The 17,217-nt window shown below is 41.5% G+C and overlaps 3 protein-coding genes across 4 annotated transcripts; all 3 read left to right on the top strand.

Annotated features, from left to right (window-relative positions):
* Nucleotides 1–250: 250 nt before the first annotated feature.
* Nucleotides 251–8,152, top strand: hcn3 (hyperpolarization activated cyclic nucleotide-gated potassium channel 3). Its single transcript, XM_035620072.2, has 8 exons — nt 251–371; nt 744–1,223; nt 3,462–3,891; nt 4,020–4,181; nt 4,552–4,770; nt 5,282–5,428; nt 6,139–6,379; nt 6,950–8,152. The coding sequence occupies exons 2-8, from the start codon at nt 766–768 to the stop codon at nt 7,201–7,203; spliced, it is 1,911 nt and encodes a 636-aa protein (XP_035475965.1). The 5' UTR covers nt 251–371; nt 744–765; the 3' UTR covers nt 7,204–8,152.
* A 253-nt stretch (nt 8,153–8,405) lies between these two features.
* Nucleotides 8,406–13,358, top strand: ndufv1 (NADH:ubiquinone oxidoreductase core subunit V1). Of its 2 annotated transcripts, none has more exons than XM_035620076.2 (11): nt 8,406–8,491; nt 9,733–9,842; nt 9,934–10,016; nt 10,182–10,352; nt 10,837–11,020; nt 11,443–11,632; nt 11,826–12,038; nt 12,254–12,420; nt 12,506–12,587; nt 12,672–12,817; nt 13,114–13,358. In XM_035620076.2, the coding sequence occupies exons 1-11, from the start codon at nt 8,425–8,427 to the stop codon at nt 13,183–13,185; spliced, it is 1,485 nt and encodes a 494-aa protein (XP_035475969.2). In that variant the 5' UTR covers nt 8,406–8,424; the 3' UTR covers nt 13,186–13,358. The 2 variants fall into 2 exon arrangements, with proteins under 2 accessions (XP_035475969.2, XP_035475971.2); XM_035620078.2 differs by lacking the exon at nt 8,406–8,491 and adding an exon at nt 8,685–8,708.
* A 541-nt stretch (nt 13,359–13,899) lies between these two features.
* On the top strand, nt 13,900–16,607 carry LOC118291698 (zinc finger protein 34). Its single transcript, XM_035620090.2, has 4 exons — nt 13,900–14,477; nt 14,913–15,028; nt 15,179–15,322; nt 15,433–16,607. The coding sequence occupies exons 1-4, from the start codon at nt 14,378–14,380 to the stop codon at nt 16,117–16,119; spliced, it is 1,047 nt and encodes a 348-aa protein (XP_035475983.1). The 5' UTR covers nt 13,900–14,377; the 3' UTR covers nt 16,120–16,607.
* Nucleotides 16,608–17,217: the final 610 nt, after the last annotated feature.

Genomic DNA, 17,217 nt, shown 5'->3' with positions numbered 1-17,217 from the left:
GTTTGACATTTGACCTCTCTAGCGGAGGTGAAGGAAACGCTTCGCACGTCGCTGACACGCGGGGGCTCCTCGACATGACTGTGCAACTTGACCTGCAACCACATCCCCACTGACTCTGTCCCAGTTTAGAGAGGGAGGAGGGAGCTCTACTTCCAGAGCAGCGGGGAGGAGGAGGAGGAGGAGGAAGAGGAGGAGGGAGAGGGAGAGGGAAAGGGAGGGGAGAGGTGACTGGACTCAGTTATGCCAACAAGCCGATTATTGGTGGCTACTGAATTCTCTCTCTGTCAATTTGCGTCCGTCCTCTCCGCGGGAGGCAGACACACAACATCTGAAGCTGAAGTTTCTATTTTCCCTTCATTCAACTCAGGAAGGTACTTTTTATTTGTAATGGACGCTGCAACTTTTTGTGGATTTAGACTGTAAGAACTGTGTGGAAATTATCATATTTCATTTGTTATATATTATCATGTACTTAATTACATTTTTGGTTGCTGTGGAGTCACCTAAAGATATTTATGGTTTAATAATTTTTTTAAACTAATGCAGAATCTGCATTGCCTTTTAAAGTTTGACGGCTCCAAGTTAAGATTTCCACATTGTAACCATATATTTTTTGTGTATTTTTTTGTGTGTTTAAATTTGGTAGGCTATAGCATTACATCTGCAGTAAACTGTTTTTGTAAGTGAACTTAATAATCAGCCAAATCATAGGAACAATAGCTAGCCCCCTTTTCTTTGCCCAGTCTCTAGGTGTCAGGTGTAAAGATGACCAGCCCCTCCAGGAGTATCGACGGCCACAAGGGCATCGTTGAGAGCCCAGCTCACAAACCGGAGACCCCCAGGTATCGCAGCTGGAGCAGCCTCCGCTTCTCAAGATGGAGAAGTGGTTCCCAGAGGACAAGCCCCCCGGCCACCCCCTCCCCGAAGACAGACAAGAAGAGCGATGTGACCAAGACGCTGTTCTCCCTGGTCAAGACTCACAATGAAGACTACACAGCCGACCCTGACGGGCTGCTGGACACCGACGGGGAGGCGGACGGGGGCGGCGAAGACGTGCCACAGGACCAGTCCACCTACTTCCAGAGGCGGTTTTGCTCCATGCTGCAGCCCGGGGTCAACAAGTTCTCCCTGCGCATGTTTGGCAGTCATAAGGGTGTCGCTGCGGAGCAGGCCAGGGTCAAGAGCTTTGGAGTGTGGATCGTTCACCCCTACAGTGACTTCAGGTAATGAGGTTGGGCTATCTTCAGAATCTTATCATCCTGCAGAAAATGGACACAATTGCAGAATGGGCGAGGACCCCATATAACCTTTTCCCGTTACAAGATAACCCAATTTGTCATTGGTCTTTGAAAAATTACCATTGTAGGCATCCAGTTTTCTTCAATCTGAAAACCCTGTGACAGAGCTCTCCGATCCAGTCCTCCCAAGGACACACTGGAGCACAACAGCTGATGTCACACATGCACATGATAAGGCGATGAAGGGATTTGATTAGTGATACAGTATATAGGACAAGATCATCTGGATTAATGATACCACTCCCTTTTGAGTCAATTTCCCCCTGTTTGCGAGGAGGGAGAACAACATTCCTTGATACCGATGATTTAAGTGATTCCGTTCATTTTTTGTCCTGGTATGGTCTCAATTTTGGAGGATTGGTTGGATTGTTCAGCTGATCAACATCTTGATTTCCAAGCTATCCATCTGTCATGTGACTAATAATAGCCGCCCATCAAATTTAAACAATTTTTAAACACAAGGCCCATGCCAGACAGAGAGGATAAACCCGTGCAGGGGGATTATTGCCCATAAGAATCCCTATAATTCCAATCTTGCTCTATTATGTAATAATACACAGACAGCTGAGAGAAGGATTATTGAAGGCCTGCTATCCTTAAACCTTATGCTCCAACTTCCCCTTTAAAATGGATGAGTTGGAACAGCACAGGTGATGCTCAGCTTTCCTGCTCAGGGGTAAAGGTCAGACAGCCGGTTTCCTTTTGAATCCAATTTAAAATCGGGAAAGGAAAAAAAATTCAGGTTGTCCATAAGATAACTAAAAGTCCCAATATTCAAACTTTCGACTGTTGTGCGAACAACATGCTAGCTTGTCTGTGATGATGCTGTGCAAGAGGACATATATAACTTGTCTGACTTAAATGTTGATTATATGAATGTTACCAAAACTTCTGTTGTTCTAATGAGTTCAAACTTACCTGTTGAAAAGATTATATTGGGGATTCAGATTCAACATTAAATGCTATTAAGCAATAGCGTAATATAGCAGAGGTAATTCTGCTTCTCTTTCAAACACTCACACACACATGTCATACGTTCTCACTTCAAATAAACACCTATTATGCCGTCCAGAGACTTTGGTGGCGATATTAGCAGCAAGCAACCAATTAATCTGCTACAATATGAGAGGGGATGATAAGTAGTCATGTAAACCAGCGTGCGGACACACAGGACATAGACGCAAGAGATTGATGGAGGGATTAACATGGATGAGAATAAGGAACTAATCTATAGTCTCCTGTATCTACGCTCTGTCCAGCTAAAGAGGAAGAAGGTCATTTTCTCACGGGGTTCATATTGCGATCACCGAGGTGTGACAGTAATCAAAAATAGTCTGGTTCCTATTCTGTTTCTGTGCCCCTGTAATGAAAGAGAGACCAGGGGACTCAGACCCGAGGTGATTGACAGTTGATGGAAACAAGCTGTAAGGAAACCCCAACTGTATATAACAAGACACTGGAGACCCATAGGAAAGCACGACTTGTATGACACGAAGCAGACAGTGAACTTACAGAACGTTCTGTACGTCTGCGCTCCAAAACTCCAATCATATATCTCAGGCCAGACATCTCCAGTGGCAGTGACGTTTCCTTTACTTCTTCTTGATAGTATATTATATTGAGACCTATAAGGTTAAAGTCATATATTTTTTTATTAAGTGGTTCCTCCTCTTCCTCCTGTGACAGGAGCTTTTATGAGAGTAAGGGTCACTCTGAAATGGGTCATTCCCTGGGCGGCGCTCTGTGCACCTGATCAGATGACTTCACTCCACCTCGATCGCTGTTTCAAAGTCTCTCACTTAAATCCTGCCACAGTTCCGGAGGAAACAATGCACACAAATGCAACTAGAACAGTTTGGGATCAGAACGTGATCGGATCAACCAGACCACATCTGGAGATGATCTAGTTCGACGATTCGGGTTCTACCACAAGTTGCAGCACACATTCAATCAAACGTGCTACATGACACATGAAAATGTTGTTTCCTTTACTCTTCAAACACAATCTTAATTTTCCACAAACATTTGGTACATAGCTGCTGTTGTGTCTCTATTTAGCACAAGTGAAAAAAGGTTTATGATTTAGTACAAGTAAACAAAACTGAAATGCTCACAGCTTTACATCTGCACAACCTCAACCTTCACCTCTCATGCTCTTTCCAGGTTTTATTGGGACATTGTGATGCTCTTGTTGATGATGAGCAATCTGGTGATCCTGCCCTGGGGCATCACCTTCTTTGAGGACCAGAACACCCCACCCTGGATCACCTTCAACGTCCTGTCCGACACTCTCTTCCTTATGGACCTGGTTTTCAACTTCCGCACTGGCATCCTCGAAGGTGACAGCCAAATAATCCTGGACCCAAAAGAGATCCGCATGCATTACCTCCGCACCTGGTTCACGGTGGACTTCATCTCCTCCATCCCTGTCGACTATATTTTCCTCATCGTTGACCTGGAATCCCGGCACGAGTCGACCGACGTGTACCGAACTGCCCGCGCACTCCGCATTGTGCGGTTCACCAAGATCCTGAGTCTGCTGCGTCTTCTCCGACTGTCCCGCCTCATCCGTTACATCCACCAGTGGGAAGAGGTAAGGAACAGGGAGGGTAGAAAGCATGTGCTTGAGAAACATTACTATATATTTAATAGTGCACTTGAGAAATGAAAAAGCTGCCCAGCTGAATGTTTCTTCTTTTTCTTCATATAACTATCTCTCAGATTTTCCATATGACCTATGACCTGGCCAGTGCAGTGGTGCGTATAGTCAACTTGATTGGCATGATGCTATTGTTGTGTCACTGGGATGGCTGCTTGACCTTCATGGTGCCTATGCTGCAGGACTTTCCTGCAGATTGCTGGGTATCCAAAAATAATATGGTGGTGAGTCCAGATTTCCACACTAAAATGTTACATTTTTAGAAAATAGTTCAATATTGTGTGGAATATGTCTTTTTGCTTTCTTTCAGAGAGTTAAATAAGAGAATATAATTTTTGTATTTGTTTGTTGAAAAGCATAAGAAGCATGAACTTGAACATGAACTCTGGACAATGTTTGGAGAATTGTCTAGTCTAACTTGAATACACATGGACATTTTTAAGAGACTGTTACCTGTAAAATAATGTTGCCGAAAACGTAATTTCGTATCCAATTCATTCATGACCATCATATGATCATGCAAAGTGTATTTTCTCATTACGAGATTGCTTTGTCATGTCTCCTCTCCCATCGTTTTCACTTTATCCTCCTCAGAATGCTACATGGCACATACAGTACTCATACTCCCTGTTCATGGCCATGAGTCACATGTTGTGCATTGGATACGGTGCCAACCCCCCAGACGGCATTAGCGATGTGTGGCTCACCATGGTCAGCATGGTCGTAGGGGCCACGTGCTACGCCATGTTCCTTGGCCATGCAACCACTTTGGTCCAGTCCTTGGATGCGTCACATCGTCAGTATCAAGAGAAGGTGAACATCTCTGTTCTGACTTGAAACGTTTTACAAACCAAAACATTTCACTCGTTTTGTGGACAATACGTCCCAGGAGCCTCACATGGATGCTAATGTGATTCTGGCTTTCAGGTTCAACTTCCGAGCCAGGCTTTATAGCATAGGTTTGCTCACTTGCTCGGATATTTGCCAAATGCCTAGAGAATGTTTGTATTATCTAATGGATTTTGTGGCCTTGTGACCCCTTCTGCAGGATTTTCACAAGATGAAGCAGAGCGTATAATAGACAAATGGGCGCACTTTTGTTTTGGATCACTGTTTGCTAATGCCCATTACAAATGAGTTTGTAATCCACTTAAAACTGAGAAAAAAGCCTACAAAACAAATAGAATGAATGCATAATTATTGTGCTCAGGAATAATTCAGCAAACACATGGTAGAAAATGTGACTAAATCTGACATCAATCCTGTGGAATTTCTCATGAAGGTCAAATCACAATGTGTCTTTGTACAAATGTTTTTTTTTTAGTATAAGCAAGTGGAGCAGTACATGTCCTTTCATAAACTGCCAGCAGACGTACGACAGAGGATCCATGATTATTATGAGCAGCGATTCCAGGGCAAGATGTTTGACGAGGACAGCATCCTAGGAGAACTCAGTGATCCGCTCAAGGAGGTGTGTTATTCATGAAACCTCTCATTTGACTTGGTTGTTCTTGGTTTTTCTATAATTATTTATTTTATTGACAACTGCCCACACAGATGAAAATGTAGACCTGGACAATAACATCCACAAAAACAATCAACAAAAATATACATCTGCTAAAAAAAACCCCAATTAATTTCACTATTGATTAATCTGACTGTTGTTTTTTCGATTAATAATTTTCAATGAATTGTTAAGTCTATGTGATCACAGAAAAATAGTGGGGGAAAACATTCCAGTTTCCCAGAGTCAAATATGACGACTTCACATGTCTTGCCTTGACCAGCTTAAACCCAAAGACATTAAGTTTAAAATGAAAAAGGCAGAAAATCCTAACATGGAGGAGCTGGAATGTTTTCTTGAAAAATCTTAAAACAATTCATCATCTATCAAAAAAACTTAGCATATTTCTACCAGATAATTGATTAGCTGACTTACTGTCTCAGCTCTAAATCAAGGATCAATAATATGCATCAAATGACAGTCTACAAATGTCTTCACACAACTGACTGACTGTTAATTTATCTGCAAAATTTGCATCATTGCTTCAAAAAATAATTGTCAGTTGTAGCCCTATATTGTCCAAACAACCAACCAAAACCTTTGAGGAGTAAATTACATATATATATTTACACAACAAAATTTCTGAATGTTTTCTCTCTTGGCTTTGTTCCCACCAGGAGATAGTCAGCTTTAACTGCCGGGGGCTTGTGGCCAACATGCCACTGTTTGCCAACACTGACCCTCATTTTGTGACAGTTATCTTGACCAAGCTGCGTTTTGAAGTCTTCCAACCCGGAGACATGATCATCCGAGAAGGAACCCTGGGTCGGAAAATGTACTTCATCCAGCACGGCGCCGTCACGGTCACCCCGCGCGGCAGTAAGGAGATTAGCCTCAACGATGGAGCATATTTTGGGGGTAAATCTTCTCTGACTTAAAACCTCAAAAATACCCATCACAGCTCATCAAACCCTGAGCTGTTTCAAAATCACATATATGTAGTTTACTTTCTTGAAAGACTAAGAAACAAGCAAACCTGGAAATTGACCAGTAAATTTTTTGCTTTAAAAATGGCATCAACTATGAAGCATTTATCAAGAGAGTTATGGTTTATTTCTGTATTACACACTAATTGCTAACAGTCACATTACAAAAGCATTAGTATAGAACCAACTGAATCTTCTCTATACACCGCCTGTCTTATCCCAAGAACTCCGCCGCAACCAATGATTATCATAGCTATTGATGATTTTGGTTATTGATAAATCTTCCAATAATTTCTAATTACTTCCAATCATAATCTTTTAAAACCCTCTGTATAATAGCTAAGAAAAAACCCTAAGATGAATACAGTATTTCAGTATCACATAAGCTAATTATTGCAGTATTTATGCTCTCATCTAACCATTGAATAGAAGGTGAACTAGTATGTTTTTTCGAAACATGAATCTATTGCTGCAATTGTCCGACTCATGTGCCTCATTTCAGAGATCTGCCTGCTAACCCAGGGACGACGCACAGCCAGTGTGACGGCAGACACCTACTGTCGTCTTTACTCCCTGAGTGTGGACAGTTTCAACGAGGTCCTCGAGGAGCATCCTCTGATGAGGAGGGCCTTTGAGAGCGTTGCTGTGGACAGACTGGGGCGGGTTTCTCGCAGGCCCAGTTATGAGCCTCCAGCAGCGGAGTCACGTCTTCTGAACCAACAGGGAGAGACTTGTGGAGGATATTTGTCACGTTGAATGAACTGAATGCTGTTGGACAACCTCATGGAGACCCTCAATTCTATTTAATAACACATTATTGCACTGCATTGCTGCACTTGTTTGAAAATAGTGAACCTTCAGTTGATTTAATTTTATTACTTGAATCATCATTTTGTGTTATATATTTCCTTTTACACTTCTCAGGCTAGCTCCAGTGGCCGCTATGCCTCCTGAGACTTCAGTTTCATTATCCATCATGTCAGTCATCCAGGATATTAGAAGCACACAGGAGCACCAGCTGGTAGATACATGTTACAGCTTTATGTGGCTCTGATTCAAATTATCCCTCAGGTCTAGGATAAGCTGCTGTGATGTAATAACTGTACAGAGACAGGTTGTACACAGCTATACGTCAGTGTTTTTTAATTGCCACATGTTTATGGTACTTACATTTGGAGATATTTATTTTATGATACGATCTAGTTTCCAGTAGAACTAGGTGTGACCGCCCCCCCCTCATTTCTGCACACATATTTAATGAAAAGCATTGGTGCCTACCCTTTGCACATATCATATATACGCTTCTATATATACACTATATTTGTCCCACCAGAGTTTTATAATGACACAAAATGTTTTTACAAATCATAAAAGGTCTCTAACTTGGTGCTTTGCAGTGATGCTTCATTGCACAGCTGTGTGCAGGACTCATATGGTGTATTTTTTTCAGATAATTTTGACGTACAGAAATAAAGTGATTTACAGTAAGAACGAATTAACACATGACCTTGTCCAATTTGAACCACAATGCGGGTATCTGTTTTCATTATGTAAACTTTCTCATGAATGGTCCCATATATTGATAATGTCATGTAAATATAAATATTTCTACCCTTTAAATATAAATATGAAAAATATTTTTGGCTATGCAGTTGGCTTCAAAGATGTTATTTACAACACACACACACACACACACACACACACACACACACACTATCATTAAAATAATAACGTAATATAATTTTATTATTATTGAAGCAGTCTGAAATATATATTTTTAAACCTCTATTATGATATTATATGATATTATTATTTTGATAATGAGGCTGGTAAAGGTGGAGCTATTGTACAATTATGGTGTTGAAGAGTATAACCAGAGATAAATAGTGGCTTGTAACTAACTATCAGTAGCAACATAAAAAGAAAATAGACTGACCTTTAAACGGGAGGGGGCGGGTCTCACAGGCGGTGTTGTTGATGACTGTTTCCGGTCCGTGTGACGTCTACTTCCTGTTGTATTTCATAAACCCATTACGTATAGAAGGTAAGGGGGACCGATTGTTTGCTAACTTACATTAGATCTTTTACAGTGTCATTGGTTTTAATGCAATAGCCTATACTAACAATTTAATGCATATGTTGTCACTGTGAAATCTGCCTAGCTGTGCCGTGAATCCGCTGCCTTTATTTTGACACTACAAGGTTAAACCGCTGGCTAGCTCGGCTAAGCTAGGCTAGCAAGTAGCTACATGAGCATGGAGGTCAGTGTGTACCCTCAAAGTGTCGATATATTCATAGTTATCCAGTTTAGTTCAGTTTTTTTTATTCAGTTTACTTTACGAGCGTGTTTACTTGACACATCACAGCAAGAGTGTTAAGATTGATTGAACGTTGCTGCCGCTGTTTGCTAACACATCTGACATAACATCACATAAGAGAGGTTACACAAGATCTCCATCAAAGCTGTTCCAATTCTGAGATTTTTTTTTTGAATCCACAGAAAAGTGACTTTTAATCTGGTGTTATTTACTTTTGGTGTTATTTCGTGTTGAAATATAAGACATGGGGTCGGTCTTTCAAACTGCTTTTGTGTCGATGCTGCTCGATAAGATCAAAAAGGACGTTTGGCATTTACGACAAAAGGTTTTTATAACAGCCAAATACTCCATGGCTCCTTTATTAAAACCAACATGTTTGGTTGTCAATAGAGCCATCAATGTAACATGTAACAGTAATGAGTTTATCTGATTAATATGATTATAATAATAATAAGCAAATAATAAAAGCAACAACAATGACGAAGATTATAATTATAATCTTTATTTATGGAGCACATTTCAAAAATCCAAATTACAAAGTGCTTCACAAAGGAGCAATCAAACAAAAGGTCATAAAAGTTATAAATAGTTATATAGTTATAAATTACAAATTACAGAGTCAGATTGTGCAGGAGCCTTGGGGCCCTGACTGCAAATGTTCTGACCCCTGTAGCTTCTAACAGTGTTTCTGGGACAGATAGCATGCGTCTGCCCAAAGATCCCAAGGTAACGAGCCAGTGCGTTAGGTACTAAAAGGTCAGATATATAACATGGAGATAGTCCTTGGTGAAAAACTTCACAAAAGCACAAAGTAAGATCTTAAAATCAACTCTATAACATACTGGGAGCCAGTTTAGAGGCTAAAACTGGAGAGCTCTTTGGAAAACACGTTTGTATGTACTCTTAACTTACTTGCACAGCCTCTTGCCAGCATTTGACAGCATGTTACTGTCTGTCCTCCCTGCAGGAAGGATGCTGTCCCTCTCTCGAGCTGTGGTGAGCGGGGTGGCCCGAGCCCCAGCTGCCGTCAGTCAAGGAGGGGTGACTGCTATCTCCCGATTCAACAGCACAGCACAGGTACCTGGCCCATGTCCATTTGAAACTAAAACATGTACATTAGATGTTTGCGTTAATTTGCATTCTCTTTGTTTGTCTTTGCATTTTCCAGAGTGCTCCAAAGAAAACTTCATTTGGACCGCTGGCAGATGAGGACAGAATTTTCACAAACCTTTATGGCCGTCATGACTGGGGGTAACACCACTGATGTTATTCTCATGTTTTCTGTGAAGTCTAAAACATATTATTGGGCAGAGCAGTAAAAGTAAAAGAAGAATTCCAGTTTTTTATGTTCTTAGCCAGAGAAGAATCTTTGCTTGGGTAAAACACAGTCCTCATCTACTCATGTTTGTGGCTCAGGCTGAAGGGGGCTATGAAGCGTGGTGACTGGTACAAAACCAAGGATATCCTCCTGAAGGGAGTCGACTGGATTCTCAATGAGATCAAGGTCTCTGGCCTGCGTGGGAGAGGCGGAGCTGGTTTCCCTACTGGCATGAAGTGGAGCTTCATGAACAAGCCCAGCGATGGCAGGTCAGTGAGGAGACTAACAGTTGCACACACATTTACACTTAAGCCTCAACTGCAAGAAGTGTCAATCTTCTTTATTTTGTCGCTTAATTTTTTGCACTGATTTCTGGTTACCGGGGAAATCTTCATAGCACATGAGAAGTGATAAATCAAATGTGTTTATGGCTGTATCCATCAATTAATTTCACAGTCAATGTGATAATTGATTAAGAGCAATTACTTGCAAAAAAGAGCCATTAATGAGAGACCTATAAGGTCTGCGTATGAACTTGCTAAATTAATTAATACTGTGTCTTGCAATCCCCATTTCTTGTTGGCATTTAAGAAGAACAAAACATGAAATCAAGTGCAGCATTAAACCGAGCCACCTTTTGAAATCTTGGCTAAACAGGATGAAAAGTTAAGGCTGTTTGGTCTCCTCAACCACAGTGGCTGCTTTTGGGGAAAAAATGGCCCCATTTAACTCTCTTCCAATTTCTTTCTTTAGGCCAAAGTATCTGGTGGTGAATGCAGATGAGGGAGAGCCCGGCACCTGTAAGGACAGGGAGATCATGAGGCATGACCCACACAAGCTGGTGGAGGGCTGTCTGATCGCCGGGAAGGCCATGGGGGCACGCGCTGCTTATATCTATATTAGAGGAGAGTTCTACAACGAGTCATCCAATCTGCAGGTAAAAAAAATCTCAGTCAATGTTGAGATTTAAACTTTTGATCTCATAAGGATGTTCCAAGTCCTTTTTTGTAGAATGAAGTTCAAATTAACACTAGTTATTTAAACTATTTATTATTAATATTTCTAAATACACAATTAAACCAAATATAAGATTGGAGGTCAGTTTTTAGACCTTTAAGATTTAATATCATACTTTTCTCAAAGTTCAAGAAAAGACCATCAGTGCTCAAATCTGCATTCTTTAATTATTTCTCACTTAGTACAACTATGACCCCATTCATATTCAGATAAACATCTTGGCAATTTTTGTATTGTGTGGACCAACACATTCTTGACTGATAACATATGTACAACGCAGGGTATGATTGGGAAATGCTGTGCAATTCGTCCTGTTTGATATTTTCCAATATCTCTTCTTAGGTTGCTATCAATGAGGCCTATGCTGCTGGGCTGATTGGAAAGAATTCCTGTGGCTCTGGTTATGACTTTGATGTGTTTGTGATGCGTGGTGCTGGAGCTTATATCTGTGGAGAGGAGACCGCTCTTATTGAGTCCCTGGAGGGAAAGCAAGGGAAGCCCCGCCTGAAGCCCCCATTTCCTGCTGATGTGGGTGAGTTCCACTGTGAAGAGGGGGAAGGAAAACTGATCACAATAGTCCTTTGCTTGTATCCCCACTTCATTTTCAAATTGCTAAAAAAAATGTATGATCTGACACATTGTGGACTACTGCTGGACACTTTGTATTCTTGCCAAATAATCACCAGCCCTGAAATATCTACTTGACTTTTCCTCCTGTCTTACAGGGGTGTTTGGCTGCCCTACAACTGTTGCCAACGTGGAGACAGTATCCGTGGCTCCCACCATCTGTCGCCGTGGAGGGTCATGGTTTCTGGGCTTTGGCAGAGAGAGAAACTCCGGGACGAAGCTCTTCAACATCTCAGGACATGTTAACAACCCCTGCACTGTGGAGGAGGAGATGTCTGTCCCTCTGAAAGACCTCATCGAGAGGCATGCAGGTACATGTGACCACATGACACCCGCCTTGTAATGAGCCCAGACAAGACAATCAAATGAAACTGGTGGCAAGCTAAATGCATAATTTGTGTATGTGTTTTTTTTTCCTTCACTGTGGGGGTCATGGACAGAAAACATTAAGATAGCTAAACATAAGCACAGCCTAAATTTATGCAGTTTTTTTTTTCCTTAATTGAAACAAACATCTGTCATGTAGGTGGAGTGCGTGGTGGATGGGACAATCTGCTGGCTGTAATCCCCGGTGGCTCTTCAACACCCCTCATTCCCAAGAATGTGTGTGAAGAGGTGCTGATGGACTTTGATGGCCTCCTTCAAGCTCAGACTGGGCTTGGCACGGCTGCTATTATCGTCATGGACAAATCAGTAAGTTTGTCCCCTCCGTAGTGTAATTCATCGTGTGTGTAGTTAGCAAACATATATTACATCGGTGGATGCCTTGTCTCTGCAGACTGATATTATCAGAGCCATTGCACGTCTGATTGAGTTCTACAAACATGAGAGCTGCGGCCAGTGCACACCGTGCAGAGAAGGTAAGAGCTGCTACAGTCCCGACCATAATGCTGCACACAGTGTCTCAGAAAATCTCTTAAATTCCGAGTTTTCTCTTTCTGTAGGAGTGGACTGGATGAACAACATGATGTGGCGTTTTGTACGTGGTGATGCGCGACCCTCTGAGATCGACATGATATGGGAGCTCAGTAAGCAGATTGAGGGTCACACTATCTGTGCCCTGGGAGATGGTGCAGCATGGCCAGTGCAGGTATCCACATGTGTTCTCATAATTGATTTTCACACTTTCAGGATCATTTAATTAATTAAGAGTTGCTGGCTACGGTTTGTGGTGTTGTTAAATTTTATTTTGTCCACCCCCCTTTGAGGGTGGACAAAATATTGCCTCTTTAGGTGATCATAGAATTCAAACAACACCTCTCCAGCAGAGTAACTGAATATAATTAAGCTTAACGGAGAAACATTTTATTGCTCTAATGTGAATCTGCTTTAATTCATACAAGATTAATGTACTATTTCCCCCTTTTTTCTCTTCTGTGTTCTCAGGGATTGATCAGGCACTTCAGGCCTGTGATGGAGAGCCGAATTGCTGAATACCAGCAGCAGGCCAGGGCTTAAGTGGCTCCTTTCTGCTCCTTGAATTTCTTCTTCCGCCTCACGCTCTCAATCCCATGTTTGTGTCAGTGACAAATTATTTAAAAGATAATATGTTATCACCTAATCATCAAGTTTTGCATTGATGTTTCTGCCTTGTCTCATCATATTACCAATAAAGTTCTATGAACCTTAAATTGGCTTCTTTTTTTTACATAGATGCACTGTTTACACTCTTGTCTTTTTACAATTTTATTTGTAAACCCTTTGTTGTATTTTTTTAATATATGTTTAAAGGACCGTTTAGAATCACTTGAGCTCCTTGGGTTTATGTAATAAAAGGCTATCATTCAGCATTCAGCAGCATAAGTTCCGAACAGCCAAGGGTGATGAAACCTTGTGGACAAAATAAAAAGTATATGAAACATCTGTATAATAAGCTACAAAAATGTCTGCGTCATTTTTTTCTTTTTGTGCTCAGGAGACAATCGTAATGTGAGTCCCATGTATTGACAAAATGATATAAATGCCATTTTCTCCTTTACCGTACAAAGTGTTTGCCCTGAAGGACAGTTGGGCCTAAATTGTGACGAGGATGTTCCAGTAAGTAAAGGCTGCATTTTCATAATCTCGCGATAACTCCGTGGTGCGGCCCGCAGCCTCGTCCGTGTCACGTGACGTGGGCGGATACGTCCACCGCGGCTTCGTTTCAGTGGACGCGTCGAACGGTAAGAAATGGTTCCCTCCTTTGAATTGTTTACAAAAATGAAATGCAAATTTCTCACAATAACCACACAAATGCAACGTCAACGCAAACAAGCGCACCAACGAAAGAACCAACACTGATGAAATATTGTTTCTAAAAATATGTATATATATGAGAACAATCGTTGCTTTTACTTAGTAGTTGTGCATGTCGACCAGCGTCTCTTCCCTCCATCCTTCTGTCAGCTAGCCGGACCTCGCGCTAGCCGATTGGTTTCATTTCATTGTTAGAATGCCGGAAGTCGGTCTGTTATTAATCTTTAATTTTTTTTAGTGGAAACATCGTCTCGATTACGCGAGTTGGTCCGCCGGTGCTGCTGCTCGCGCTTCATTACATGATGTATGATGCACGTTGAGTGTGTGAGTGTGTGTGTGTGTGTGTATACACAACATTGTGTGTGTTCCTGTGTTACAGCTGCATGTGGCCGGGCGGCGTGTGCAAAGCATCAGCATGGAGATGTTGAAGATCGAGCAGGTCATCGTGGGGAACGAGAGGAGATCCGCCCCCGCGGAGATCAAGTCCGAGCCCGTGGTCACCCCTCTGCCGTCCTGTAAGACGACAGTCACTGTGTGGTTCATTCATAACTCACCGTGGACATGATTTCCTTAGAGCTGCAACAGTCAATCGATTAGTAATCGACTGCTAAATTAATCGGCAACTGTTTGGATAATCGATTAATCGGTTCAAGCTGTTTTTATAGGGGGAAAACTGTCAAAATTCTCTGATTTCGGCGTCTTCAATGTGAATATCTTCTGGTTTCTTTGCTCCTCTGTGACAGTATATGAAATATCTCCGGTGTGTAGACAAAACAAAACATCATCTTGGGGTTTTGGAAACACGATCTGCAACTAATCAATTAATTGAGAAAATAATTGACAGATTCCTCGATAATGAAAAGAATCATTAGTTACAGCCCTACATTTAATACCCAGCATCTATTGCAATCTGTTGACACTATTTCCGTTGTCATATCATTGTGATGCAGATCAGCATGAGAGTCTGCAGTGTTTCCAGTGCTTCATCACCTTCTCTGATGCCAAAGCCAAAGAGAGACACATGAGGAAGAGTCACCGGGACCAATACAAAAAGCAGCTGCAACAGGTATAGGCCACAGCCTGGTCATATGCTTTCAGTAAACAAGCTCAGCAATTCATTCAAAATACTTGTGATTATTAAGTGTGCAGTCAGTAAATATAGTCTTGGGTTTGGACTTCATTGTTTTTAAGCAATATTCTGCTCTTCATTTTGCAGACTAATACACTCTTTACTTGTTACAAGTGTGACAAGTGCTTCTCCTCCTCTGAGGAGCTCACCCAGCACCAGGACTCCCACAGCACAGAGGAGACGCCCTTCCTCTGCTCTTACTGCCAGAAAGGCTTCTTTACCTTCACTGAGGTGAGGGCACAGCAGGCTACATGTCTGTTTTTGTGGATAGTAGAATTTGCTTTGAAAATGCTAATATAACTTTTTATTATGTCTGATGCGTATTTAATGTCTCATTGCAGCTGAACAAACACAGACGACATGAATGCTTAGAACGACGGTGTCCCTGCAGGGACTGTGGGGCCCTGTTTCCCAGTCCCTCTCGACTTCGCAACCATCGCGTTTCGGTGCACCCACAGCGCCCGGCGGTGGCTGATGACATCAACACCTACCAATGCTGCAAATGTGGTCATGGTTTCCAGACAGAAGAAGAGCTCCTGCAGCACCAGGAGAGATTTGCTAATGATCTGTATTGTGAAACTAAGCCGCCAGGGAAAAAACGTGGCCGAAAACCGAAGTACGTTGCTCAAGGCATGACGGTTGAGGTCAAGAAAATCAAACAAGAGGAGGAAGAAGTGGGATGCAAAGGATATGATGACACTCCACCAGAGGAATGTCAATCCGACGAGCTGCAACCAGAGCTCAAGATACCCTGTCCTGAAGCTAAGTGTGACCTCATATTCCCTTCTGTTGCAGCCCTGCGGGCACACAAGAGAGGGGAGCATGGGCTTCCTCTTCACAAGACTGAGGCATGCACAGAGTGTGATGAGAGCGCAGCTCAACCTGAGCAGCCCAAAGTACACATGACCAGGGCTCACTGCTCTGGACACACCTGCCCCACCTGTGGAAAGAGTTTCGCATGTGAGAGTACTCTAAAGATCCACCAGAACACACACACTGAGGATGAGAAGGCAGCAGAAGAAAGATAATATATGTGGGGTAGAGACTGCAACTTCATCCTAAAACACTCACTTACAATATTCTGTATTGTAGGAAGATTTTTATGTGAATACTTGAGGTAACGCAACATGGTGGAATTATTATTTTTCATTTGCTTTAAGAAAGACATCTTACACTTGTTATTTGTTTTTTACTGCCCATATTACCTCTGTTGACCCTGAGATGTTTTATATACTTTGTATAGTAACTAGTTAATTTTCCCTCAAGTGTGGGAATGTTTTGTATTTAAATGTATTTTTTTTTCTATTGTCTTTTTTCCATTTCTTTCAGGAAAGCTCGTAAAAGTGACAATTACATGGAGGATGTACGTTAAGCCCTTAACATAATGAAATCCCAAATCTGACAGATGGGCTAGTGTATAGGATTCTACACTATGGGATTAAAATTGTGTAATCTCTGGGTCTTATTTTTCTTCCCAAAAGAAAATAATTGTTGCATTAAACAATACGTACATTTCTGATGTGTTTTTGTCTGTGACTTTGTGTTTGTCTCTGTGCGAATGGTTTATAAGATCCTTATAATGTTATATAGATATGCTAACACTGACTTTAGACCACTACTTTGTATGTTTTAAGAATGAACGATAACCGAACTATCAGTTGGAATTTATTTTATATTCTATTTTATTAGAAGATTAGCAGGAAATACTGTGTTTCGCTGGAGAAACGGGCAGTACATATACTTCATATACAGATGCACAGAATCTTTCATTCCAACTGCATCTCTTATGTTTCTTAAATTAAATCTTGCCTCATAAAATTAGGTTTTATTTCCTCTAAAAAAAATATTAGAATACAATAAAAGAATTGAATCTTTTAAATTGTCACACAATCCCTGTTGATCAAAGACACACTCCTGTGATCTGGCACACAAACACTCCCAACATCAGTTTGAGAAAACAACTTGAGCAAAATATACTGTAAACTAAGATCATTTTGCTGTTGGAACTATATTTCCCTCTACGAGACGACGGAGACTAGATGGATGACCCGATACGGCTGATTTTGTATTTGAGTGGTGCTTATTTCTAACAATGAAGAAGTGGACGTTTTGACATCACTGGGGAC

This window comes from Scophthalmus maximus, chromosome 22, assembly GCF_022379125.1.
Source record: "Scophthalmus maximus strain ysfricsl-2021 chromosome 22, ASM2237912v1, whole genome shotgun sequence".
NCBI lineage: Eukaryota > Metazoa > Chordata > Actinopteri > Pleuronectiformes > Scophthalmidae > Scophthalmus > Scophthalmus maximus.
The sequence above is the reverse complement of the archived record's forward strand: the minus strand, read 5'-3'. Positions and strand labels throughout refer to the sequence as shown.

Bases quoted from the DNA above. Each gene is read 5' to 3' on its own strand.
- hcn3 (XM_035620072.2), top strand. From the start codon at position 766: ATGACCAGCCCCTCCAGGAGTATCGACGGCCACAAGGGCATCGTTGAG. The intron at 1,224-3,461 runs GTAATGAGGTTG...TGCTCTTTCCAG, and splicing joins CACCCCTACAGTGACTTCAG to GTTTTATTGGGACATTGTGA. The intron at 4,182-4,551 runs GTGAGTCCAGAT...TATCCTCCTCAG, and splicing joins TATCCAAAAATAATATGGTG to AATGCTACATGGCACATACA.
- ndufv1 (XM_035620076.2), top strand. From the start codon at position 8,425: ATGACTGTTTCCGGTCCGTGTGACGTCTACTTCCTGTTGTATTTCATA. The intron at 10,353-10,836 runs GTCAGTGAGGAG...TTCTTTCTTTAG, and splicing joins AACAAGCCCAGCGATGGCAG to GCCAAAGTATCTGGTGGTGA. The intron at 12,039-12,253 runs GTACATGTGACC...TCTGTCATGTAG, and splicing joins CCTCATCGAGAGGCATGCAG to GTGGAGTGCGTGGTGGATGG.
- LOC118291698 (XM_035620090.2), top strand. From the start codon at position 14,378: ATGGAGATGTTGAAGATCGAGCAGGTCATCGTGGGGAACGAGAGGAGA. The intron at 14,478-14,912 runs GTAAGACGACAG...ATTGTGATGCAG, and splicing joins GGTCACCCCTCTGCCGTCCT to ATCAGCATGAGAGTCTGCAG. The intron at 15,029-15,178 runs GTATAGGCCACA...TTCATTTTGCAG, and splicing joins ACAAAAAGCAGCTGCAACAG to ACTAATACACTCTTTACTTG.